General features: G+C 51.5%; 1 protein-coding gene across 4 annotated transcripts in view; it reads right to left on the bottom strand.

The window, feature by feature from the left end:
• Positions 1 to 25,903, bottom strand: part of SLCO3A1 (solute carrier organic anion transporter family member 3A1) — a 301,657-nt gene that overhangs the window by 43,910 nt on the left and 231,844 nt on the right. For all 4 annotated transcript variants that reach the window (XM_032342112.1, XM_032342110.1, XM_032342113.1 and 1 more), the window contains exons 4-6: positions 23,084 to 23,347; positions 7,875 to 8,039; positions 2,185 to 2,383 (exon numbers count right to left, since the gene is read on the bottom strand). In XM_032342112.1, coding sequence (XP_032198003.1) covers positions 2,185 to 2,383; positions 7,875 to 8,039; positions 23,084 to 23,347 — 628 coding nt within the window. The remainder of the gene's footprint in view (positions 1 to 2,184; positions 2,384 to 7,874; positions 8,040 to 23,083; positions 23,348 to 25,903) is intronic.

Below are 25,903 nucleotides of genomic sequence, written 5' to 3'. Positions count from 1 at the left end.
GAGGAAACATGGCACACATCAGAGGAAGGGCAAGTCCTGTTGGCTCTCCCCAGTGACAGCCTTCCAAGCCCGACACCCCTTTCTTTGCCCTCTTCAACCTCACCCCTCCCTGTCCTGCGAGGACCAGCCCAGCACCCCCGCTGAGAGCTGTGCACAAGGGTGCTGGAAATGGAAGAAGCCTCTTCTTTATCATTTGCACAGTGTGCCCTCCGGGCTGGAGCCAGCCCACCCTCGGCTCGGGACCACCTCCTCTGTGTCGCCACTCATGACTTCTGCAGCCTCAGCCCGTTGCCCCTTCTCTGACTCAACACCACCACGGGGCACAGCCAGACACTGCCTTCTCCCCATCCCGGGCCCATCCTCGTCTCTGTCCAATCCCTCCTCTCAGCAGGCAGCAAGCCTCGTGATGCTTAACACACCACTACCATGAGCTGGGTTCAATAACTCTCGTCTGTTTGATTGATTCAACTCCCTGAGACAAATAACACAAGTTATTTTAAATTTCCTTTTGTGCCATTAAAGGCACAATTACCTAAAGCAAGCGAGCTGCAAAGGGAGGATGGAGTGGGTGTCTTGAGCTCCGTAAGAGAGAAGCGTCTCTTTCCAGCACCATTATTTTCAGCTGCGCCTCCTAGGGCTCGGAGCGCTTCAGAGTAAGGACGACGACGGCGATATGTGCCAACTGATGTGCCAGGCACTGTCCCTGGTACTGTGTATATCATTGTACTAGTTCTCAGTGTGACCCCGTGGGGCTGACAGAGAAGGAAACTGAGGCAGAGCCAAGCTGAGTTGCCTGCTCCAGTATATCCAGCTTGTACATGGGGAAGCGGGGGTGGGGAGTGAAGGTTGGAGCTCTACCAATTGGGGCAGTTGGCAGTTGGATTGTAGGCTTTTTTTTTTTTTCTTTTTTAATGAAGAAGAACTTCATTATCGTAAGACCCCGTGCTTTGAACCACTACAAGTTTACTACTTGAGAGCTGGCACAGAAGGCTGGCGGTCTTTCTCTCCAAATGCTGTTATTTATGGCAGGCACACACCAGAAGGTGCCGCATTGGGGAGAGGGAGGAACGGGGGCGGGGCTGGGCTGGGCTGGGGGGCCTGAGAGGCCATGGCGGTGGTAAAGGGGACAGAGGGGCAGTGTCTGTGCGTGACTCTCCAGACAACGCCCCCACCTGTGTTCTCCCACTCAGCCTGCTTGACCTTGTTGGAGGGGCAGAGAAGCCCGGCTCTCCTCTATCTTCTGGATACAGGACAATAGAAGAAAGCCTGACAGCCTGCCTGGAGGAGGAGACTGGAATCCTGCAGGGTGACTCTGCTGCAGTCTTGATGCTCCAGACTGATCCCCACGCAGCTTCAGAGTCTCACACAGAAAGAGGGAGAGCTGTGGATGTTGGGCACGGAAGCACTCTCCATGGTTCCCTCTGGGGCCGTTCTGACTGGGGCAATTTTGACTCTAGGCCAAAGTCTTGGGCTAGTAACTACGAAAAACTGTCCCATAAGAACCAACTTCCTTCCCTTCTTCCTCTTTTCTCCTTTTATTCCCTACTCCCTTCTCCCTCCCATACTTATCAATACCTACTCTGGGGAGACCTTATAATTACTATGGGAGCCCGATGGCCGCTTCTGATCATTTCTGGAATGGCTGAAATCTATTCTGTCTTTCACTTCAGGCTGAATTTTAAGGGGCACCTGGGTGACTCAGCTCAGTGAATGTCCCACTCTTGATTGCATCTCAGGGCTGTGAGACTGAGCCCCGTAACGGGCCCAGTGCTGGGTATGGAGCCTGCTTAAGATTTTCTCTCCCTCTGCTCCTTCCCCCACTTCTTTCTCTCTCCCCTCATCTCAAAAAAAAAAAAAAAAAAAAAAAAGCTGAATTTTAAAATAAAATTCATCTGTATTATCTATCTTCAATCGTTCTTAAAATCAAAATGCCAAAAATGGCAACAGGAGTACTGTTGGGAGTGTCTCCCCCGTGCACTCCCGCTGAGTGGAATGGTCTGAGCTCTCCATCCAAAAGGTCCACTCCGGACCCCTCAACCCTGGGAGGAAGATACAGAAGCATCTCTGAACCCTCCACTCGTGGCCACCCCTCGGAACACAGCTGGCTCCGCTCCCCTACCGCGGAGAAAGAGCCCAGGCATCCCTGGGCAGGCAGGGGAAGAAGGGGGCATTCCCAGGACTTACGTGTTTCCATAGGGAACAGTAACCCCAGCCACGGGGCCCGTGTCGCAGCCCAGGAAGAGGAAGGAGACGTAGCAAGCTGTGGACACCAGGTTGACGAGCATGGCCATCCGAATGGCCCCGAGGGCAGAAAGACTGAGCTTCTTCACCAGGAGACCACCCAAGAAGATCCCCAGGCAGGCACAGGGGATCGCAGTCATCCCTGGGAGAGAAACAGAGGGGTGGGAACCGTTAGCAGAGGACGCAGGGCGCGTCCCAACAGACCATTGGGTGCCAGGTGCGGGACGGGGGTGGGGGGGCTGAGCCCTGCACAGGCCAAATTCCCAGTGACCCCCACTGCCGTGTTGCCTCCTCCAGGATGCCTCTAAGATTCCATGAGGGGCCTTATTTCTGCCCTCCGGGAACCCTCGGAAAACTGGGGGAGACGGACGTGAAAAGAGTCAGTGATGGGGAGTCCAAGGACATCCACTGATCTTCCGAAGGAAGGCATCCTCAACGGGAAAGACCACGAGACTAAGACAGATGGACCAGGGACACGCACATGCTTCCTAGGGGCGTAACGATGACGGCGCACTCACGTGCTTTCTGCATTTTTGAGGGGAGGTAGGGATGGGGACTCAAGATCATTTGTGGATTTTCTCCCCTTTCCTCATTAGCTGAGGAGGGCTTCTGGGAAGGGTCTGGTGGCTGTTTGAACAAAAATCCCAGGACTCAGCAGCCTGTGGAAACAGCATTTTAACCCGCTCCCAGACCTCTCGGGAAGGAGCATCCTTCCAATCAATATGTTTTGTAGCTCTTGGTGAGTCATTGGCATAAAATTTTCCCCCTCTTATAAACAGAGCTATCTGCAAGGCAGCAGGGACCATAGACTTGTTATTTCTGATTCTCAGAGACTTAAGGGATTTTAGAAGGACCAAATGATCCTAGGGTTCCAACCTCCTGTTTGGCTTTGCTCTGCCCTGATTTGCTTCATCTAAAACTCAGCTTTCAATTACGGTGCGTCATTTATCCACTGTGTGGACGGTGCACGGCCAGTTTCCCAGTCTAGGCTGTGTCCCCTCCTCGCCAATCAGCAGACCTCGAGGTCAATCAGCTACATCAACCAGCTGGCATGTGCTAAGGGCATGCAAATTAATTTTAATATTAGGGGAAGAAAGACATAATCAAGAAGCCTGAGCTCTGCAAGAAAACAGCACAAGTCAAATTTAAATGAAACACAGGATATCTCTGTATTATCTGATGCTCTTGGAATACTTATGCTTGGTTTTCTCTGGTTTTGATACAGAAATGACCTTCATGGGGTGCCTGGGTGGCTCAGTATCTGCCTTCGGCTCAGGTGGTGATCCCAGAGTCCTGGGGTTGAGCCCTGCATCAGGCTCCCTGCTCGGTGGGGAGCCTGCTTCTCCCTCTCCCATTCCCCCTGCTTGTGTTCCCTCTCTGTCAAATAAATAAAACCTTTAAGAAATAAGAAAAAAAAAGAAAGAAAGAAAAAAGGAAAAAAGAAAAAGAAATGAGCTTCATGATCTAGCCCCCACATGGTTCCTTCAGCTCACCCCTGGCCCAGTGTGCCCCCTCTCTCTCCCTGGGACAGGCCAAACCCATACAGACCCCCAGACTTTGTACCTGCTGGTCCTTCTCCTGGGACATTCTTAAAGAATTTTTTTTTTTGAAGATTTTTATTTATTTATTTGACAGAGAGAGAGATCACAAATAGGCAGAGAGGCAGGCAGAGGTGGGGCGGGGGGAGCAGGCTCTCTGCTGAGCAGAGAGCCCGATGCGGGGCTCGATCCCAGGACCCTGAGATCACGACCTGAGCCGAAGGCAGAGGCTTAACCCACTGAGCCACCCAGGCACCCTCTCCTGGGACATTCTTGTTCTGAGTCTCTCCTTGGCTGGCCCCGTACCCCCTTCAGAGAAGCCTTCCTGGACCACACCAACTAGAGTGACCCTATACTCCACTCAGGGGCTCCCTATCAGTCCTCACCCCGTTTTATTATCTTCACGGCTCTCCCCCTCTATCTGAAGCTGCCTTATTCATTTTTGGTCTTGGTTCTTGTTCACTATCTCCCTCCTGAAATGCAGCTTCCCCCAGAGCAAGAATCTTTACCATCCTTTAGGCCGGCACGGTTCCCTGTGCCTAGCACAGAGTGGGTACTCAAGGCTTCTTTTTGGGATGGCTAAGTGGTGAGCAGGCTGGATCTGTGTGCATGCACACCGGTGAGGATGTGCCCACGCCCAGAGAACAGACCTGTGCTTTGTTTCATTTCCCAGCGGAGACCATGGGGAGCGTCACCTGGTGAGGACGGTAACTATGGCAATAACAGTCTTTCAGCACTTTTTTCCCAACCCGTCATCCGGCTGCCCTCTTCCTCCCTGACGCGTGCAGCCTTGGCATTCAGTTATCAGAACTCCCGTGAAACTCCACATTCCTCATTACGCTAAACCTATGCAGATTGGGCCCTTTTTATCTTTGTGCATAAATCCATGCCATCAGCGCCTCAATCGTCTGTGCTGCTCTTCTCCAGACTCTGCCCCATTTGCCGATGGCTTCCAGGGTGGCCCAGAGCCCCGCGCTGATGCCCCCAAGAGACTGCGTGGACCCCAGGCTCTGGGTCTGCAGGAGCTGAGGACTTTCCGAGGCAAGCCTTGCCTGGTGCTCCCAGTGTCCGTCCGTCTCTGTCCCCTGAATGCCCAGCGCCAGCCCCGGCTGCAGCCAGCCGTGCAGGGTCCATGCTGATTAGAGTGAGGACCTGAGCAGGGCACCGGGAGAGGCTGTGCATGCATGCGCGTATGCTACCTGTGTGGCCTGTCGGACAGACAGACTGACAGATGGCTCAGCAGGTGGCCTCTGCACTGCTGGAGAAGGTCCTCCCCTGCTATGCACTCTGACGGAGAGAGTCATGGAGAAAGAAACAGGTGCAGGACGGCGAGATTGTTTTTTTGACCTTCTGCCCTGAAGGCTATTGATTGGTTTGTCGATAGAAACTGTTCTGAGATAGAACCCGAGCCCCACGCCGAAGCAACCGTGCAAATGTAGCGAGAATGTGAGAATGGCAGCCCAGAAATGAGAAGAAACAGAGCAGCTCGGGCTGCTGGAGGGCGAAACCAGAGACACCCCAGGTACAACCAAGAAGTTATGACTTTAATTATAAAGAGACCCACTTTACCCTCTCTCTTCCAGACAGGTACGAGATGGCTGCCTGCATTTTGCTAATACTTCTTGGAAGTGACACTTGACCAAAAAAAAAAAAAAAAAAAAAAAAAAAGAGGATGGTAAATCTTTATTAGCAAAAAAAAGAAAAATTAGGCTTGCACAAGCCTCGCAGTTCTCAAAGAGACACTATGACCTAGCTGCATCATCGTGATAGGCTTTTAGGTTTCTTTTAGTTTTTTTTTTTTTTTTTTTTTTTTAGTTGAGACACATTATGTCCCGGGAAGTGCACACAGCTTAAGCGAACAGCCAATGAATCCTTGCATCTGTATACACCCCTAGAGCCATCACTCAGATCAAGCTCAGAATATTTCCAGCAGCCCAGGAAGGCTCCCCGGCCGCTGCCCACCTCCCCCTACCCCTCCCGGAAGCATAGTTCCCATCATCATGGCCTCTATCACTTGAATGAACTTTTCCCTCTTTAAACTCATAAATATGCCCTCTTTCGTGCCTGATGTCTTTCAACTTGGTCAGGTTCATCCACACGGAGGCAGGTACGAAAATGCCTACTTTCTCAGGCTGTGTGGCAGCACTGTGCAAACATTCTATCATTTATCTACCCATCCTCCTGTTGGCTGATGTCTGGGTGGCATCCAATTGGGGTTTTAGTGCCCTGGGCTGCTCTGAACACAGTTACTGTGCAGATCTAAAGCAGTGGACTTGAGCATTCATTTCTGTTGGGTATACGCCCACAAGTGGGACAGATGGATCCCAGCAGAAAAACAGGCTTGTTCAGAGGCGCTGCCCGAGAGCCGTCCAGAGTGATCACACCTCCTGCTGCGCATGAGAGTTCCAGTTGCTCCACAGCCTCACCAACACTCGGTACTATCAGTCGGGTGGACGCGTAGCAGTAGCTCAGTGTGGTCTTCATGTGTGTTTTCCTGATGACTCATGATGGGTTAGCACCTTTAAATTTGCTATTGGGCTGTGAGGTGAAGAAATAAGCAGTGTTGAAGGAGACTTTTGCTCTCAGCAGATGATCTGACCCCGTACTTTCCAGAGAAGGTCATTCATGGGGCCAGAGTTCTCTCTCCATGCAGGGCCATACCGGCGGTAGTCTCAGTGGCCAGACTCATGCCTCTCTCCTTCTCTGCACTGGTAGAACCCATGAGCTCTTCTGCCGAGGGCTGTCCATCCACATCCCTCTGTTTCCTGCAAATCCCCTTCTGCTGGCTCCTTTCCTTCTGCTTAGCAAATTGCTCATGTTCCCTAGCAACACACCATCTCTTCCACTCCCCCTCCACGGACACACGGACACACACCTGCTGTGGTCCCACTCCGCTGTACCACGGCTGAGCTGTGGGCCAGTGTCCTGAAGCTGCAGGCCAGTTCTTCCTCCTTGGGGGCTGCTCTCCACATGGAGCATGGGCTCCTCACGGCCACTTCCTGGACACAGCTCTGACGCAGGCTGGAGGACGTCCCAGTGGTTGTCACTAATGGTGATGCCACAGCCCTCACTGTGCAGGTACACCCACGCAGCTGCCCGCTTCCTCCTTGGAATCATCTCTCCCTTGACTCCCAGGACCTGTGGGCTTCTTTCTGACTCCCCCTCGGACTCCTGTGTTTCCTCACGGTTGGGACTTTACTCTTCTTTTCCAATTCACTTTCTTGTTGCATAACTTCCACTCCCATGTCCTCCACTGCCACCCAGACGTACACAAATGCAACCAAACCTCTATTCCTCCATGGGGTCTCCTTCCCAAGCCCCTCCCAAGTACAGGATGCCACAGAGACACACCACGGGTGTCTCACACTCAGCAACTTCAAATGTGATCTCATAATCTCCCTCACGGATCTGATTCTTCTCTACCATTTCCAGGTTCTCAGGTTTCCAAAATGGCGCCACAGCTGTCCAAGCCAGAAACATGGGCGTCCTTGACTCTTCTGTCTCCCTTGTCAGGTGTGAGGTCATTTCCTAAGTCCATGTAAATAATGCTGCTTCCTACAAGGGCAAACTGGTTTTCCTTACCATGACAATTCCAAACAGTGGAAGGAGATGCCTACAGTCTCCTACTGAGAAGGATGGTAAGGCCATGCTTGCACTTGGGGAGATGGAGTGCCATGATCCATTAATTATATCTGCCGTGGGCCAGGGTCAGGAAGGGAGCGTATGGCTTCCAAGTTTTATATTTGTGGACTATGCATTTCATGCTGTCAAGAACATTCTTACTTTTTTTTTTTTTTATGTGCCTGACCACAGCCTGCTAACCTTTCTGGATAGGTCTTGATGTCCCTCTTCCTTCATCTTATCTTCCCCCGAATTCTGCAGTGCACACCAATCTACTGATCTCCTAGCCTATTGCAATGCTTCATACATATATTTTATATCTTAGCTCTTTCTTATCACATCCTCTCGGCAAATCGTAACGCAAGAATAGACTCTAAAATTCCTTCCGCGCACATATCCCAAGAATACTGCTACTGTGGATGCAGCAGCCCTCTGCCCTCCTGGGGAGTGGTGGGGATGAAAAAGCAGACTCACCGAGCAGCTGGTTGGCGGAAGAGGTGGTAAGGTTAAACTGCTGCTCCAGGTACTTCCCCAAGAAGGCAGCAAAGCCAGCCACCACCGCGATCTCCATGCAAGCGGCCAGGATGATGCAGGTGAACACAGGGTTTGAGAGCAGGTGCTTGGTGACCTTCGGGATCACTGCGGGGAGAGAGAAGAAGAGGGTCACTCGCAGCGCTGCCAGGCCTCCTGCCCCAGAGTTCCTCCTCGACATACTTTTGTCCGTCTCAGTAAGCAGCGTCGGGAGTCACCCAGTGACTCAGGCTGGAACCTAGAACCGGTAAGCCACCCACAAAGCGTGAAAACTCTGGCTTCAAGGCATCTGTGGATATTCGGACAATTAAATGGAGAACTACTATAACAGGGGAGACTCTAGCGTGCCTTTTCTTGGGTTTACTGGAGACACTGAAATATTTTATAAGCAAATTATTTCCTTCCTCTGACAAATTAGCTCCATCCTCCCCAAGACAGTCTGGGTTTGTTTCTCAAAGGAAAAAAGTCTAATTATATACCATAAATTACGTTGCACCAGTGTATCTAAGCATATATAGCCATCGACCTGAGATACACTTTTTAAAGATTTTATTTATTTGACAAAGATCACAAGTAGGCAGAAAGGCAGGCAGAGAGAGAGGAGGAAGCAGGCTCTCCACTGAGCAGAAAGCCCAACGCGGGGCTCAATCCCAGGACCCTGAGATCATGACCTGAGCTGAAGGCAGAGGCTTAACCCACTGAGCCACCCAGGTGCCCCCTGAGATAGATATTTATAACTCTCTAGGTGTATTAAGAAAATATATTTAATCTTAACAGGCTTTGAGAAAAAAGCTGGAATTCGAGTGCATGCATACATATACATACACACAAATATGCTGAATCAAACCCCCACCTCTTCTCACTGGTCTAGGGTCACCTCCCCGGCAAAAGCCTCCATAAGCTCTCCCATGGGGGACTCCTAGAGAGACCCAACTGGGGTTTTGGTTTTCACTCTCAATCTGCCATAATCATTTCCCAGGGGGATCAACTCAAATCACTTTCCTGCTCAGAACTCCCTAGGTTCCTTAGGGTCTGCCCCTAAGCAATCGATGACACTTCCTTCCCGGCCCCCAGCTCCCTGCCGTCCAGCCTATCCACTCCTGCTCTTTCTTGCCTTGCATGGGTTCTCCCTACCGAACCCTTAGCACTAGGGGCTCCTCCTCCCTCTCCTGGGACACTCTGCCCCCAGATCTTTCCTGAATCTCTTCCCTCATCCTCAGATGGGCTTTTTTCATCACCCAGTCCCACCTGGAAGAAGCTGCCCACACAGCCTAGTGCCCTGGGCTCAGGTGAGAACTCAGGATGGACAGAAGCACCTCATGGCTTATGCCACATGAAGTACCACAAGAGCCGGAAAACAGCTCTTGTTGAGGTCATCCGTTTCGATCATATCTTATTATGCTCTATTCTTCTCGAAGTATGTGATTTCATAAACCACTTAGGATTCCCCACTTATGTCGATGCTTTAAAAAAATGTGAGTTTTTTAATCCTTTGAATGCAATCAATGACATATCTTGGCAGGAGGCCAAGGGGCTCTGCAGGTACCGGAACCAGGACGACCCTAATGCTTCGATGTTTACGCCATTATTTTAGGGTGTACTTGCAAAAAAAGTCAACGGAAATGAAACTGATACAGCAAATGTGTGGTTTCACGGCTCTCGCAGCTTAAAACGATGCCAGGTTTAAACAGGTAGATTTGAAGTAATTTAAAGAGAAGTCTTATGTAAATAACAGCACAGGTGGTAAGCAGATAAGGCAAAAAGTGATGGGCTGGGGACTACAGTTAGGGAAGTCGTTCTGCTGTAATCATAATGATATGGGATATTTGGCATGGGGTCTACTTTCCACCTGTGTAAACAGAAAAGATAAAACTGAGTCCCAGATGGAGCCAGTATTATTCTAAGTCTAGGAAAAAACCCATAGGTGCTCGTGGTCATAGCACATAAACAGGTGAGCAGGAAATCTAACACCGCATTCCAAAGTGATGAATTAGCCAGCTGTCCGAAAGAAGAGAGCTAATTACACAGTCAATCTCATCTCCTAGGAGATGAAACCTCTAAGTGGCCCAGCTAATTAGAATAAAATAATAATAGGGGATACATAAGTTTTTAATAATGGTAACAGACAAGCTCAATAAATCAAAATGGCAGAACAATGGGTCAGTAAATGGCAGATACGCACTGCTCAAAATGTATCATTTCCGCGAAAGATACCAAGTTCCAAAAATGAAAATCTAAGGGGAGGGACTTCAAGATCCTCCAACGTGATAAAAAGAATTCAGTTATGGGAATGAACTGAGTCAGATGACTAGAAGCTCAGAATCACGGTGGGCTGAGCAAGCAGATCCCACGTCCCAACTAAGAAACAATCAGAGGTGATGGCCTTTTCTGTCCTAGTTTCTCACAAAATTTACTAAAACCTTAGGAAGGCAACTCTCGGATGATATAACCGTGCACAAGCATGCACACACACGTGACACAAAAACCCAGAAACTTTAAGTCTACAGTATTCATTCAATTCTACCTGCTTCCCACCCCCCAACCCCCAAAATGCACTAGACTTTACCTGTGTTTTGTTTATTTATTTTTGCAGGGTTTAAGCACACAAGACTTTTTTTTTTTTTTTTAAATATCAGTTCAGGGGCACCTGGGTGGCTCAGTTAAGTGTCTGCCTTCAGCTCAGGTCATGATCTCAGGGTCCTGGATCAAGCCCCACATCGGGCTCCCTGTTTCAGGGATCCTGCTTGTCTCTCTCCTCCCCACTTGTGCTCTCTCTCTCGCTATTTCTTTCTCAAGTAAATAAACAAAAATCTTAAAAAAATAAAAATGTCAGTTCAAATAAATGCCAAAAAGTGGTTACACTTAAAAATCCTTTTAAATGCTGTGAAATCTTCCCGTTAATTCCACATTATTTTTTAAGAATCGTACAAATATTTAAAGGCCTGTTGACTCTGTAATATTTAAAAATGTGGACTGCTCGAGAAATGCAGAGGACGAATACATTGGGTGTAAACAGAGGGTAATGCGGTTTCTGTCTTTGAACACAAAAACCTGGTAGATATTAAGACGCCATCATCTGAAATCGCTGCTAATGAGTGGGAGCTGATTTGCTACGGCGTGTGGCACACTGTGACAGTGTACTGTCCTTGTGATAAGGGACTGGTTGACTGTGTCCTTCCACACTGCAAAGAGATGGGTACGGACCACATCAGGTGACCACGGTGCCTCCTGGTAAGTGAATGTCAAAACGATGCCAGGTTAATGCCTGTTTATGTCTTGGCAGATCAAAACACTGTGGCTCCACCATTGTGCTCTTTTGGAATGAAGATATCTGAACTGTGGAAACACTGCCAACAACCAGTAGGCAGGTTGGGGTCCTTCCAGAAAAACGATCATCTGCCGTAGTTTTCATTGTAGGCTTCATTTCCTTTGTTAGGGTGTCGTCCATTTGGATGGGGACTTAGAAAGAAGCAGGACAGCCACACTTGCTCCCAAATGAAACTGTGCCCCCCAACTAGGAACTCTGCTCTCCCGCTCAGAAACGGCACCAAAAAGGATTTAAGTGTGATCCCATTACTTGGGTCTTGGTATCTCCTTGCCCTTGATCATGGCCATCGCGACGGCCTTGAGGGGAAGGGAGGGCACATCTCGACAAGGCAGCTCCAGCTAATGGAGTGTTTTCATACTTCAGCAACCATTTTAATTATTCCAGAGTTAATTCCACTTCAGTGGGAGGATGCTTTGTTGAGATCGGAGAGCTGCCTGCTTTTGTCTTAATATCTAATGACTAATTTCGTGTTGAATTAGATGCCAAAATCATTAGGTTTGAGGATCCTCTGATGGAAGGCCCAGGGAAAGCTCAGTGGACCTTATTTGCATGAAGAACATTCTCTTCTTTCCTCTATCAACCTGATTCGCTGCCAGAAATGACGGATTCCTCTTGTGTCTAGTGATTTTGCTGCGAGGTTCCTCCCTTCCATCCTAGGTTTTATTGCGATGACTTGTTAGCACTCTCCAAAGATTCCTATCAAAGGTTCAGCCTACCCTCCAAAGCCCCAATTTGAAAAGGGGTATTAATTAGCTCGAACCTAGGGCTATCCCTGTATTTCAAGCTTTTTCATTCAAATGGGTTGTTAAACCCATAAAATTCTAACCTTCAAGGAGGCAGCAGGTAACGAGGTGGCCCAGACACACAGAAACTGATGAACCAAGGCCGCCTGAGGCCGCTGAACACCATGGTCCCCCTTAGCCAATCATTTCCACCTAGTGATTCCGCCTCAGAAGCTGGGAGCTGGGGTAGGAGGCGGGCTGGCACAAAGCGGCAAACGGCAGCGGGGGAGTTTTCCAGGGAAAACAGGTTTTCCACTGCTGCCTTTCGAAGACCTTCCTGTAGAATTGAGATTTCTTGAAAATGTGTATGTATGTCCTCCAGGAGGGGGAAAGGCAGGTTTGGAGAAGGTGTGAGGGCTGCCAGGGACAGAGCATTAGCTGGGGGCCAAGTACTGTTCTGACCATCGAAACATCCAATCGCATAATTCTCCCAAGAGACCTGTGTTCTTGGGGGCTATGGACAGCCTCCGTTTACAGGTAAGGAAACCAAGGCAGAGAGTGGTGCCACGGTTAGGAAAGCATGGTGAAAACTCAAACCGTGAGACCTGCTGCCCCAGAGCGTGCTCAGAGCCTGGGTGTAATTCTGGTTTGGGTTTTCAGAAGCTCTGCTCTTGGTTTTGGACGTGCAGAGACCAGAGCAGCTTAACGCTTAGAAAGCACACAAAAATTCCTGCTGGGGCTGGGGCTGGGGAAAAGGACTCAGTCTTCATTTTTTGGAGAAGGAGAGGTAGGACAGGAAGGGAGGGAAACAGGAGAAAGAAAAGGCTTGCCGAGCCCGAAGGGGAAGAGTTCTGTGCTGCAGGAAAGTTTGACTGAGCAAGGTTGTATAAAATAAGATTTGAGGAGTCAGGTCACTGGGACCTGAATTCTATCTTCAAGACTGAGTAGGTCTGTGCTGGACATTTTCCATCCCATGGATTGCTGCAAAGATTAAATGTGACCCATGAATGCAGAACAGGTGACCCAGTGCTTCTGCCACCCAGGTAAGGTGAGCACGATGATGATTAATACAACAGAAGCTCTTGTTGGCTACGAGGGGGAGCGAGCCCTCGAGTTGGGAGGCCAGGACGTCAGACCTGCTGTAAGAATGCATGTGTGTGAACGGATGTGATGAGTTAGTAGAGCTGAGGGGAGGCTGCCGTGAGAGCCACTGGCTTCCCAAGGACAGGGACAACTTCCTGCAAAGGGCCGGATGGGTCAGGGGGTCGGGGGCACAAGTCCTTGTCCGCCACCTCCTTCCTGGGCACTGGAGGTGCCCTGGGAAGTGCTCACTATGGGGCTCGACTGTATTGCACTTGACTCAGAGATATTTCAGCCCTCGGGCTCTCTACTGAAATTGGCCTTGACCTTTTTTTCTTTAATAACATTGCTGTCAATACTCACGGTTAATGCTTCCAAGAAGGGGAGATGGAACCAGTGTGTGTGACCACTCCGTAATTAGGACAGTGACAGCCGACGTCTGTTGGGCAACCGGTGTAGGATGGGCCCCGCACTAAGGGTCCCCTGTGTCACCTCCACAGCTATCACAACAGGGACTGTCTTACTGTCTCCTTTCAGACATGAGGAAACCAAAGCTTCCCCGAACAGCTGCAAAAACCACGCTACCAGAATGCAAAACTCAAGGTCTGCCTGCACCCCAGATCCCTAAATCTTCAGGTTTCTGGATGGGGATGTGCATCAACGGAAAAGTGTCTTTCTGAACGGTAAGTCATCATAAACGCTTTCCAGAGCAGAGGACCCAAGAGCAGAAGGAGCAGGATGGCGGGGGGTGGGGGGGGGTAAGAAATACACGAGAGCCTTCGGATCACGACCCAAACCAAAGGAAAGAGGAAGGGAGTAGTAACAAAGATGTGGAAAAACATCACCATGGCAGCACGAGATCAAAGCCCAAGTAGGGTGAATCCTAGGAAACATGACATCTCCTGGCACGGCACGAATGTCTGGCAGCTGGTCCCCCTGTACTGGGTACAGCCTGTCATCACCGCACCCGTGTGTCCCCGGACACCCTCGCCGGGGTGTCTTCCTGTCTCTCCCGTGTGAAGAGCCACCTGCACGCAGAGATGTGGGCACGGTGCCCGGTGAGAGCAGACGCTTCAGCAATGCAAGAGGGATTAAAGAATTCAATAAATAAATAAACAAACAAAATGCTGTCTCTAAAGGTAACTGTCACAATCTCTTAAGAAATGTTAACTGGGAGGGGCGTCTGGGTGGCTCAGTGGGTTGAGCCTCTGCCTTTGGCTCAGGTCATGATCTCAGGGTCCTGGGATCGAGCCCCACATCAGGCTCTCTGCTCAGTGGGAAGCCTGCTCCCCCCCCCGCCCGCCTGCCTCTCTGCCTACTTGTGATCTCTCTCCATCAAATAAATAAATAAAATCTTTAAACCAAAAAAAAGGAAAAAAAAAAGAAAGAAAGACAAAAGAAACGTTAACTATGGAGACCGGGACCAGGTCGTGATCTCACCATGGGCCACGTTCCACAGGCTCATGGGTCAGGATGGAAGTGGGAATGCTTAGCAAATATGGCCATTTCCACTGCAGATTCTAGAAACATCAATGTCTTGGATTGCAGTGGGGAAAAGCCTGGGTGGAAGAGGAAGTCTGTGGTGCTGGGAAGCTTCTGGAAGAGAGTGCCTACCGAGCACTGGCCCCAGACCGGCTGCCTCGGGCCCCCTGTGACCTTGTTGCTGCAGATAAGACTGTCCCCCAAACTCCGTGCTGGGCTGTCGAGGAACTCGGGGAGCTTCCTGGCACCCTCTCATTGACAGCTGTGAGACAAGTCTTTGGGAAGAGGCTGAAGGTGACATGTCCCTTGTATGGAGAAGCTCGTGGTCTGAGTGAACAGACCAGAAGCCATCAGCACAGAAAACGAGCATTTATACTGCAAGCTGTGTGCCCAGGGGGTGTCGATTGGCCAAGGAAACCCGGAGCCAGTCAGTTCTATGGGTTCTTTTTTAAAATCCCCTGCTCCTTACAACATCGCAAGAAGGCCTGAAAAAGAGTGGCACGGGGTCCCATTAGCTGCTTTGATCCCAGACACCCCCAGATGCAAGCCTAGCTCCTACAGTTCCAGACTGGCGACCCCCAGGAGAGTGAAGTCGGAAACACAAGATGGCCAAGACAGAGAAAGGAACCTGGGAAGCAGCCAGCTTTCTTCCAGATCCAACTGTCGTATCCATGCTGAGGTAGCAGGCAGAAAAGGACTAAAGCAAGCAAGCAAGCCTCTTGTAAGCAGAGTGCTACTTTTGTAACTTCACGCCAGCCCCCAGGAACCCTGTCTGGGAACACGACGTGCCACCCCAGTGGCGGCAGGGCTGACTGCATTCAGCATTCATGAAAATTCTACCCGTAGGAGAATGCACTGCTGGAAAGACCGAGAGCAGTGCTCAGAAAAGAAATGGTGGATTTCTGCACCCAGGCTGATACAAATGCCCATGTCAAGCCTGGACTCCTTGGTGCTATCTCCTGAACGGCTGGGTCTGCAGATCTTCTCAGAGCCTTGAATGTGCTAACGTCACTTATGGCCCTCCAAATGGGCCACATCACAGTGTCCCAAGCTTATTACGTGAGTGGGTCTCCTCCCCACGTTTTATCTTCTAGACAACTGTTGCAGAAACAGCTTGGATGGAAAACCCCCAAGGACTCACACCAGCTCTCATATTTGTTTTCAAGATGAGGTTCACTTAGAATTGCCTCATAACTTTAAAGACATCCAGGTGCCTGGACCGTCTCCCTCTTCCCCACTAGACTCACGGAATCAGAATTTCTAGAGTACGGGCCCCACTCGGGGGGGATGCTGACTCAAACCCCTAGTTGGGAAACAATGACTCATAGAGTCCACACACTTTGGAGGAGCAATGCAACAGTCCTCCATCGTTCATTCATAATTTTACCGAAGTCTTACAGGGTGGCCTCAAGTGCCAGGAACGCTGCTGGGCCCCAGAACAGACACCAGGCAGCTTCCACCATGAAATTTTCTAAATCCCATTTCCCCAAACCAGATTCTCCCATGCACACCTTGGGCATTTCTGTCCCCTGCCTGGGCTCGCACCTGCCCCCCAGCCGGGAATCCCTTTTCTCTCCATCCACAGGATCCTGCTCATCCTTCCAGATGGGGCTACAATGCTCCAGGCTTCATGCACCGGTCTTCAAGGCCTCCCGGGGGACTCAGTACATCCTTTGAACCCCCTGTGGTCCTCACCACCTTCCCTGCATTCTAGAAACACTTCCTAAATGCCTAAAGAGTTCCCGTGAACAAGAGAGTTCTGGGAATCACATGGGGCAAAACAATGGCCAGCTTTCCTTAAAGCTGGTCTTCCAAGGGCTTTTAATACTCGAATATACCATATGGGTCTCCAAGAGAATCAACAGTACAGAGACATTTTCTTGAGCTTATTTGGCTCTGTGACCCTTCCCCCCTCCTCTATTGATTTGTTTTCCCCCAAGCATCTCCAAGGACTCCTGTTCCAAGGAACTCCCATAGGGAAACGTCGTCCTCTAGTTGTTGAACCTCCTTCCTTCATTCAAAATACACTCCTGGGGTACCCACGGTGTGCCAGACTTTGGGCAAGGTGCCCTCCCCCGGTAGTCTCAGGTACTGTGTTGAAATCACCTGTGACCTGTTCCCAGACATGACGCCCCAGCACATCGTCCTCCAGTGCTGGTAAGAACATGCCTGTGGCCAAACAGGTCCTGGGGACTTACAAACACAACAGCATGTGAACTGTAGCCTGGCACAGGGTTTCAAGCATTTGGGAAGGCAGATGCTTTCCTTGGCCATGGAATCAAGAAAGAAGATTTTAACGGGGAATCCACATGAGGCGATCACTCAGCCATCAAACCTGCAGAACAAGGGCTCTCAGATCACCAGGCTCCTCACAAGAACGTGATGTGGAAAGGCACAGACCCACCATTCAGGAAAATGTGGCAGACACGGACTGCTAGCTGGCAGAGGTTGGAGAAGGTCTGGCAGAGTTGCAGAAGTTAGAGGCACGAGGCATGTTCCGAAAGGAACAATGGTGGGGACGAATGTGCACCCTGTCCCAGACCCAAACACCTGTCAGGGGACTCACACAGCCCAGAGGCACCAGGGCAAGTCAGCCTCAGCAACTGGGCCGGCAGCCCCTCCCCACACAGGCAGGTCACCTGGGGGCTAGCCTTGGCCCCCAGCACAGCTGGAGCTCCTGTTAAACCCATGTGCATGGATGGGTCAGACCCAGGCCGAAAATCCGGGAGGGGCTGGCAGGGGCGTTGGTGGGGAGGGGAGGACAGCTTGAAGGAAAGCAGCAAACTGTGCTAGGCTTGTCAGCACACCTCCAGTGATCCGTGTATCCCTCCGTTTATCAAATACATACTGAGCACCTACGGACAAGAGCAGGAGTGCAGAGGGAGCCCCTGCCCGCACGGAGCTCACGGACGGGCTCAGTGAATCACCACGCACATCACGGTAACATCATTTCTGTGATACGGAGAGCAACATGCCTGGGGTGTGGCGAGGCGGGCACAGAGAAATGTCCCTGGGGACATGACTGTGAGCTAAAGCCTGAAGATGGGATCAGAACTCCAGCTGAGGGAACAGCAAGTGCAAAGTCCTGGGAGGGAGGGAGGGAGCCTGCGGAACTCAGGGGGCTAGAAGGAAGCCGGGGAGGGGAGGCTGGTGTGGAGGGGCAGGGTGGCAAGGTGTGAGAAGAGGTTGGAGGGGCAGAGTAGCACCACTGGGAGGCCCTGTGAAGGGCTCTGCCTCTGTCCCTTTATGCACGAGGTGGACCCAGGATCAGGTGCATTCTGACGCCATCATGATGTGCGAACTGCCCGGCGGGGTGAGGGTGGGCTGGAGTGCAGGAGACACCGGAGTGGGCTGGAGACGGATTTAGGTGGTAAAATCTGCAGAACCTGGAGATGGAGGGCATCAGGAGGGCAGAGAGCGTAAAGCCCCGGGCAGATTTCACCTGCCCTGCAAGTGAACGTCCTCGGCAACTGGACTGGCTCGTCCCCTGGAAAGGGAGCAAGCAGAGCAGGGAAAGGGCTCGTTCTCCGACACAGGAAGGGTCTGGGTTCAGTCAGCCCCAGGCTGATTCCCCTTCTCCTTCTCAGTCAATCAACCGTCCAGTGGATCCCGGAGGGGCACCCGGTGGGGGAGTGTGCGGGACCAGGACCCCAGTGCCCCCAGCATCCTCTGCAACGGTGACAACCTGGCCATGAGGTCGCACCCCGAGCTCTGTGTTGGATGGCTAGCACGGAGAGGAGGACCAATCGCTCATCAGTTGGGCTGCGGTGGCCCAGTGGGACGTCCCCACAAGTGCTTGGGAACTCGTAAACCGTTCTGCACGTGTTGGGGTGGTTCTGAAACCCCTAAGCCTGAAGCAACACCCCCCCCCCGCCCCGCCGACCCCTGCTGGCTCAGCTGTTCCCTGCTGTCACCCGGTGCGGCAGGAAGAGGCCACTTGGCAGCCAGCGGGAAGTGCACGGAGACAAGAGCGCTCAGCGTTGACTGCTCTTCTCTTCCAGCCATCAAAGGCAGGGCGCTGCCTGCAGATTTTAAACCTCTGGAACCGTCACACTCATCCCAGCTAGAGGGCCCATCAGAGGGCCAGGGCGGGCTAACGCTTACCGGGAGCGGGTTCCTCCCTCCCTTTTAGTCCATAGCCTCGTCCGAAAGACCCACCGCTTTAGGGCACGCTTGGTGCCGTTGCAACCAGGAGCTCAACTTGAAGCACACTCCGCTGAAGTCGGCCAGCACCTGCCCACTCCACTGCTCCTTTCCAAGAGTTCACTTACGGCCCCGAGATGCAGCATAATGTGGTGGTGAAGAAGACAGGCTCTGGGGCCCTTGCCAGGGCTCAAACACCTCACCTTTCAGTCTCTAAGCCTCAATTTACTTCTCTGTAGAATGGTACCAAAGCCTCGTAGGGGTGTGTGTGGGGGGGCGTTAACTATGACAGTGTGTGGAAAACTGACGTTTGCTGCCAGTGGGTGTTTGTGTACACATGTGTGCGTGCAAGCCGGCAAGAAAATATTCACTCATCCGTTTATTCATTCAGCCAATACCACCTATGTGCCAGGTACCGTGCCAGGCAGTGGAACGAAAAGATGCACGAAAGCTTTGTCCCTGGAGAACCCACTAGGTTTGGGCAGAGGCCGACAAGCTGAGAAGCCACCAGGTGGTGGGGTGACAGGTGCTTTGCAGGGACCGTGGAGATGACAGAGGAATGAAGCTACTCCAACACTGGGCATGGGAGGGTGGGGGGCACGAGCACAGTGGGACTCTAGGGAGGGATTTCTTGGAAGGGGGGACCGGGTCTAGTCCAGAAGTGGACCGAGAGAGGAAGGGTGTTGCAGGCCCACAAGGGAACAGAAAGGAGAGTGCCTGATGCGTTGAAGGAAGCAGACAGAGCACAGTGAGGAGGGTGCACAGGGTACGGCCACTGGAGGAGCCTGGATCCCCACCATCACCGCCCCTAGGGCAGGCGACAGCAGAGACTGTCTCTGTATAAACTACAAAATACAGATGTGCGATTTAACACACTAGCTGGTGGTAATTCTGCCCATTTGTCTGTAACAGTCCCTCCAATTCTTTCCTCCCTCTGGGTCTAGACTTTTACAAACTATTCTGCAAACTCTGAGCATCTAGATACTGGAAGCCACATGGGTGCTGTCCTCGCCAGCACAGGGACGACAGAGAGAGGAGGAGACACGGTGCTAGACGCAAAGGAAGGATGAGAAGGGGCAGGGAGGGGGGTGGTGTCCTGAAAGACGAACCAGCAAAATGCTCTGAAGAACAAGGCTGGGGAAGAGGGCTGTAGAGCCAGGGCACAAAGGAAAAGCTATCTGGTTGCATAGCTAAGATACAAAAATGTGTCTTAGGTTTGCAGACTCCCACCCGGAAAGATACAGGAGCTTAATAAATCCAAGCGCTTGTTTGCCTGCTGCCTGCTTTGTTAAACAGTCATGTGACAGTCACTACAAGAAGGGGACTTGTGGGCTGTGCAGGAAGTAACAGCTTCTCTACATGTTACAGAACAACACTCTGGGCTTGCTCTCTCTTCCTATAGGAGTTGCAAACTCCACGATGGCCAACTTTGTTGGAAAGAGACCTTCAAAGCCCACATGTTTGTGAAAAGCACCCTGAAAAGCAAGCCACGGGCCTGAAGTCCTACGTCACCAGAGCTTGGTTACCTCGTCTATAAACAAGAATAAGTAATAATATAAATCAGACGCCATATGTTAAAGCCAAGGGGAATGAAGCACCACGGCCAAGGTGGCAAGATTAGGAAGCAGCTGAGCTAGATTGGAACAGCCCCAGCGCTCTCCCAGGAGTGGGGGAGACGGTCTCAGTCCCAGCAGGGAGAAGGACAGAGCAGCTGCTCTGGGCACAGGACTCCGGCTCTGCTCAGGGACCTTCCCTATCTGCACAGCACGGCAGGGCCCACGGACGGACAGCCGAAGAAGAAACCCATTTGCAAACTCAATGGAACAGATTCAAATTGCAACATAGATATTTTTAGAGCAACGTTAATCCTTCCATATACAACCCTGCTCAGCTCGTCGGTACCCATAAATACACACGGGGAGACCACGGGGGCTTCCAAGGCTGCAAACTGGAGAACGAGTTTGGGAGCACTCGGTGACACCACACGGTGCTTTGGTGAAACATCCACATGGCAAAGACATGGTCTCATGTGGAGAAATGACGGACGTAAACCACCATGTTCTCCCCCCCGCCCCGATCCATGTGCTAGCGCATGTAAAACGTGTTTATTAGCATAATAGTTCACGTCGCTGGATCCTGTCTCCTGGGGATTCTTATAGACACACTGCCTTCCTTTCCTGCTGGGACATTCTTTAGGTCCATTAATAGACCTACTGCCTCTGGGAATGGCTAATTCTAATTAAAAATCATTAATTAGTAGAAGTAGAGCCCATGTACCTCCACAGGCCACAGCGTACGGTCGTTATGGCTACAGTGAGTCTCAGACCTGTCTACCCATCTGTGCGTTGTCAGCTCAGCACACACCCTGCTGTTGCTTCAATTCTGCCTACTGTATGCACCCCCCACCCCCCACAGCTACAACACAACTCCACAACTCAGCCGTCCGGGTGACCACTGGATCCCTGGAACACAGAGGACTTCAGAACATGCTGAACAAATGGGTTAATGAGAACTGAATTCTGAAGCCAAGATGTAAGATGTGGGCTCCCCACCCTGCCTGTCGGCTGTATGCCCATCACCTCCTCTGCTGCCCGGCCCTGCTGTCCCTTCCACGCTGGGCTGCCTTTGCTGGCTTGCTGGTCTGTCCCCAGACTGGATGGGTGAGTGCTGTGATGGCACCATTGTATCTTTTCATCTTTGCACCCCCAGAGATTAAAGTTAAGCGATGACTGGTGCATCTCTTGCAATCGGAGCTCTTGTAATCACCCTGGGACAAAGAAAGACCCAGAAAGGCTGCCACCACTCTGGTCCAGGGTGTCCCCTGCAAGGCCCACTTGGGCCAGCCCCATTTACTCCTGCAGATCTGGTCACTGGGACACTCTGTGTGGCCGCCTGTGCTATTAGATGAACAGTAGGCATCGCCCTCTGCCTGGCTGTTTGGGTGCATGTGTGTGTGTGTTTGAGGGGGGGTCTTCTATTAAGCACAGACTCCTGGGGGTCCTAGCCAAGGCAACCCCCGAAGACACAAAGTGGGTGGCCTTCTCCTACCCGTGCCTTCTGGAACTTAGAGAACTTTGCAGACCTTCCGTGGACAGTTCCAAATCATGGAACGTGGGTTCCGACATAACATCAGATTATCAATTAGTCCCTTCTGGGAACTCGCCCAAGTTCTTCCGATCCCTCCCTGACACCCAGGCGCTATTAGCAGATCGTCTTCTGCAGGTGGTGCTTTAATTCTCACGGCCCTACCGTCACGCAGGAACACTATGAATCCTGTTCACTTGTGGAAACGAAGCATGGAGAAGTTCATGACCGCAGCTCAAGAGAAGAGTAGAGCAGGGACCGGAGCACAGGGACGGTGCTGAGCTCCTCCCCATGGCTCTCCAGCCTCTCCGGTGGAGGAGGGGTGCTCCTCATCCCACAAAAGCTCAGTAAAGAGACTTGCACCCAGTTTTTCAACGGATCACTGGCAGCATGGCACCATTTACAGGTGCGTCCAGATCCTGCCACGAGGTGACCGTCCCCATCCTCCCGCACCAGCCTCACGGGGGAGGGGTGCCCCAAGCCTTGCTCCTGTCCACTTCAAAAAGCCAGCAGGTTCTCCAGGGGATCCAAGAGGGGTCCTGGGACTTCAGGAGAATGGCACAGATGTCTCGGTGGGGAGGGGGCTGGGACAGACGCCCTGCGGCTCAAGGCTGCACCGGCACTGTTTGCCTCGAAGACCTTTTGCCAAACATGGAACCAACCTAGGGCTGGGGTTTGCAGGAGGATGCTTCTCGTTCTGGATCATCCCATTTTCGTCAGGAAAGATGCGTTCGGTTTCCTTTAAAAACGACTGGGAGAGCTTGGCCACCTTCTCGGGGGGACTCTGTTATTAAGACAGAGTTCATACGTCTTTCCAGAGGAGCACATCTTGCACGGAGGGGACAGGAGGACACAGCAACTCTAAGGAAATGCGTTTTCGGATACGGCTTCTGAAGAATGACCCCACCAGGTAAGGAAGCCCTGCTTCCCAAGTCCTTTTCTGCTACACTGTGCTGGCACGCGGGGGCCGGAAAGAGCCCAAGGGCTCCATGAGACATCTAGAACCTTCCTTCCGCAGACCTATCTGCTTATTATGCCTCAGGTGCTTTGTTAAGCACCAGGGTCTCTGCTGGGGAGACTGGTCTGCTGCTCCTTCGCTGAGCGGTGGCTACCCCTTTTTTTATTTTACACATCAGGTCATTTCCTTCTCAGGGCTGACGCTGAGCATTGGACCAGAGAAGGCAAACCATGCAAAATAAGCATGATTGTACCTCGAGCTCCCAGCACCCTGCCCTAGGTACCCCCTCCCCACCCGGCGGCCTTGATGACCCCCCCTCCATTGCTCTGGCCACCCACATCTGAGGCGCTTCTACCTTTCAGCTGCTGGAAGCAGGAGGCGCTGCTGTCCGGCTCCAGGGGGTGCCTCAGGACCCCGTTGCTGGGCTTGGGTCTCTCGTACTCTCTTTCGGGGAGCATGGCCTGCTCGCTCTCCATGGCAGGGTCTGAGTGCGGGGGCAGAGACTGTGGAAACCCGAACATCAAGAGGGAAGAGAAGAAGAGTAAGGCACCGCAGAGCAGAAAGCCACCCCACCAGGCTCCGATCCAGCGGGGGTCGTCTGGAGTGATGTCCAGGTTACCTGCAATGGGAAAAAAAAACACAGTCAGGAAGAGAGGACGCAGCCGGGCCGGGATGTGACTGAGGGTCAGAGTCAGGTGCATGGACGGGAGGGGGCTCTGGAAACGGCCTCGAGGATGTGGGGGCAGGCGGGGCGGGGGGACTGGATGCTCCACAAGCCAGCCTTTCGTTCCACATCAGTGCTTCTGTTTCTCCCAAAGCTGAAGGCTGATTGCTTTCTCTCCTTAATTTTCTTGTCTACCCTATATTTCTATCAGTCTAAACAAAAACAGCAAGAAGCCAGACACCCTTGGAATTAAGGCTGGAGCTGATGGGTTCCGGAGAGCTGTCTGGGTGTGCGGACAAAGTACCAGGGTCTATTGCTTTTACCGTGGGTTCTCACGTGCACCCCTCCAAAAGCAGCGACCCGGAGATCCCATGCAACGCCCCACTCCCAGCCTCAAATCAGGTTCGGGGAGCATAAGGGATGGCACAGAATGAATTCGAGAGCCAGGGTACCTGGAGGGGAATCCAGCCAATCCTGCCACTTCTCCCTGCGGGACCCCAGCCTAGCAATCTGAACTCTGTGCCTTGCTGACTGATCTACGGGACCAAGATGATGGTCAGTACCTTCTGGAGTCTGAGGGGAGGGGGAGGCCAAATGAGCCACACCAGACCCGAGGGGCTCAGAATAATGGCATGTGCTTGGGCATTTAAACACTCTTAGCTCCATATTTACAGCTAGGGTCCTATTTCCAAACGGCTAGTGGGTAGGTTACTTCAAATCTTGGTTGTGGCCTGTGGTTTGGGGCAGTCCTTTATTAGAAAGCTTTGCAGCCAACTTAATGCTTAAAGGCGGTGTGCATGTGGTTTGGTCGTCTTGTGCTATGATTTCTCTGACGTGCCAGCTGAAGTCATGAAGACATAAACTATAGCTTACCCCTGGGTGGTTTTTTTTTTTTTTCTTTCTCTATAACTCTCTTTCATAGAGCACTCTCAGATGGGCTGCTTAGAAATGTCTCTTTGAGGATAATCCCGTACCTCTGGAGGACAGAAGGACATTCGTGGACATGGGGGCAGGGCATACGAGCCAAGATCTAAGAGGACTACAGGCCTAGACCAGATGGATGGACAGGCTTGGGATGAGACATGACACCAGACCAGCCCTTCACCATTTGCAAATGTTCTCCCTGAAGACTGTTCAGCTAACACTCAGGAAGAGCCCAGCCATCATTCCTTACTCTGTGCTGGGCCTTATGTATTATGCATATTCTTAACTGTTCTCATCAAACCTCCCCACAACCCTACGAGGTAGAGTCTTTTATTATCCCTATCTTATATAGATAGAAAAATCGAGGCTTAGAAAGTGCAGGTCCTGAGATCCCTAGGTGGCTCAGTCATTAAGCAACTGCCTTCGGCTCAGATCCTGATGCCAGGTCCTGGGATCGAGTCCCACATTGAGCTCCTTAGGTCAGCAGGGAGCCTGCTTCTCCCTCTGCCTCTGCTGCTCCCCCTGCTTGTGCTTTCTAATAAATAAAATCTTGGAAAAAAAAAAAAAAAAGAAAAGAAGAAAAGTGTAGGCACCTTGCCCAAGTTCATGGAGTTTAACACTGGAAGATGGGCATTCAGATGCCAAGGGCCAGGCTCCTTCTTACTTTGCTACACGGCCCTTCCGGACCATCTAGGCTTTGGTTTGGGCTCCCTGCATGGATCATTAATTCCTATCCTTTGTGCAATGGGCCTAGGAGCACCAACTTTGCCATTGGTCCCCGGAGCATCAGTGGTCTCTCTCCTGGAGGGGTCGGCATCCCCCCAGCGATATCTAGGGCACTACGATGATGAACCAGATGCTTCTGCTTAGCTGCATGTCAAAGAAGAAGGAGCATAAGCTTTGGCAGGCAGAATGTTGAATCCCAGCTCTGTTCCTCACTAGCAAGTGATGCTGGGCAAGCTAGTTACTCTCTCTGAGCCTTACTTTGATCACCTGCAAAATAAAAGTGACATCCACAGAGTCTGCGTGCAAGGATGAGAGGTAGCAAGCAAGAATCACTTGACACGTAGGTTTTCTGTATATGGTAGCTCTTGTAGCTACTCGTAGTCTGTATTCACATGAATGGGGAATTTCAAGATATAGGGTTTTTTGTTTTGTTTTGTTTTGTTTTGTTTTGTGTATGGGAAGGCTTGAAAAAAGCATGGGAAAACCCATGCTTTCAAGGTGACCTTGAAAGCATCTTTATGCAAACAGGAGAAGAGAAAGGGAAGTCAGATGGCCTCGGGTAGCAGAGCAGGAATGTTGTCTCCAGTCACTGCCGGTGTTTCTTCACCTGCTGCCAAGCAATGAATGAAAACAAAAGACATAAACGGGGAGCTGTGGTATCTCCCTCCATTGTCGATGGGCTCCATAAAGGGGGAATTGAGAGCTCGCAGATGTGAGCCAGTAGAGAGAGAGAAAACCTGGCACTCGTTTGGGGGGACAAAATTAGTAGCACGGAGAGAGTCGTATTTTAGTTACGAAGTTAGTGACTCTCTTCTGTGTGTGAGGAAACATCCCAGGGAGAGGGGCTGCAGTGGAGGGGGT

The sequence above is a fragment of the Mustela erminea genome, chromosome 5 (assembly GCF_009829155.1).
Source record: "Mustela erminea isolate mMusErm1 chromosome 5, mMusErm1.Pri, whole genome shotgun sequence".
Taxonomy (NCBI): domain Eukaryota; kingdom Metazoa; phylum Chordata; class Mammalia; order Carnivora; family Mustelidae; genus Mustela; species Mustela erminea.
The sequence above is the reverse complement of the archived record's forward strand: the minus strand, read 5'-3'. Positions and strand labels throughout refer to the sequence as shown.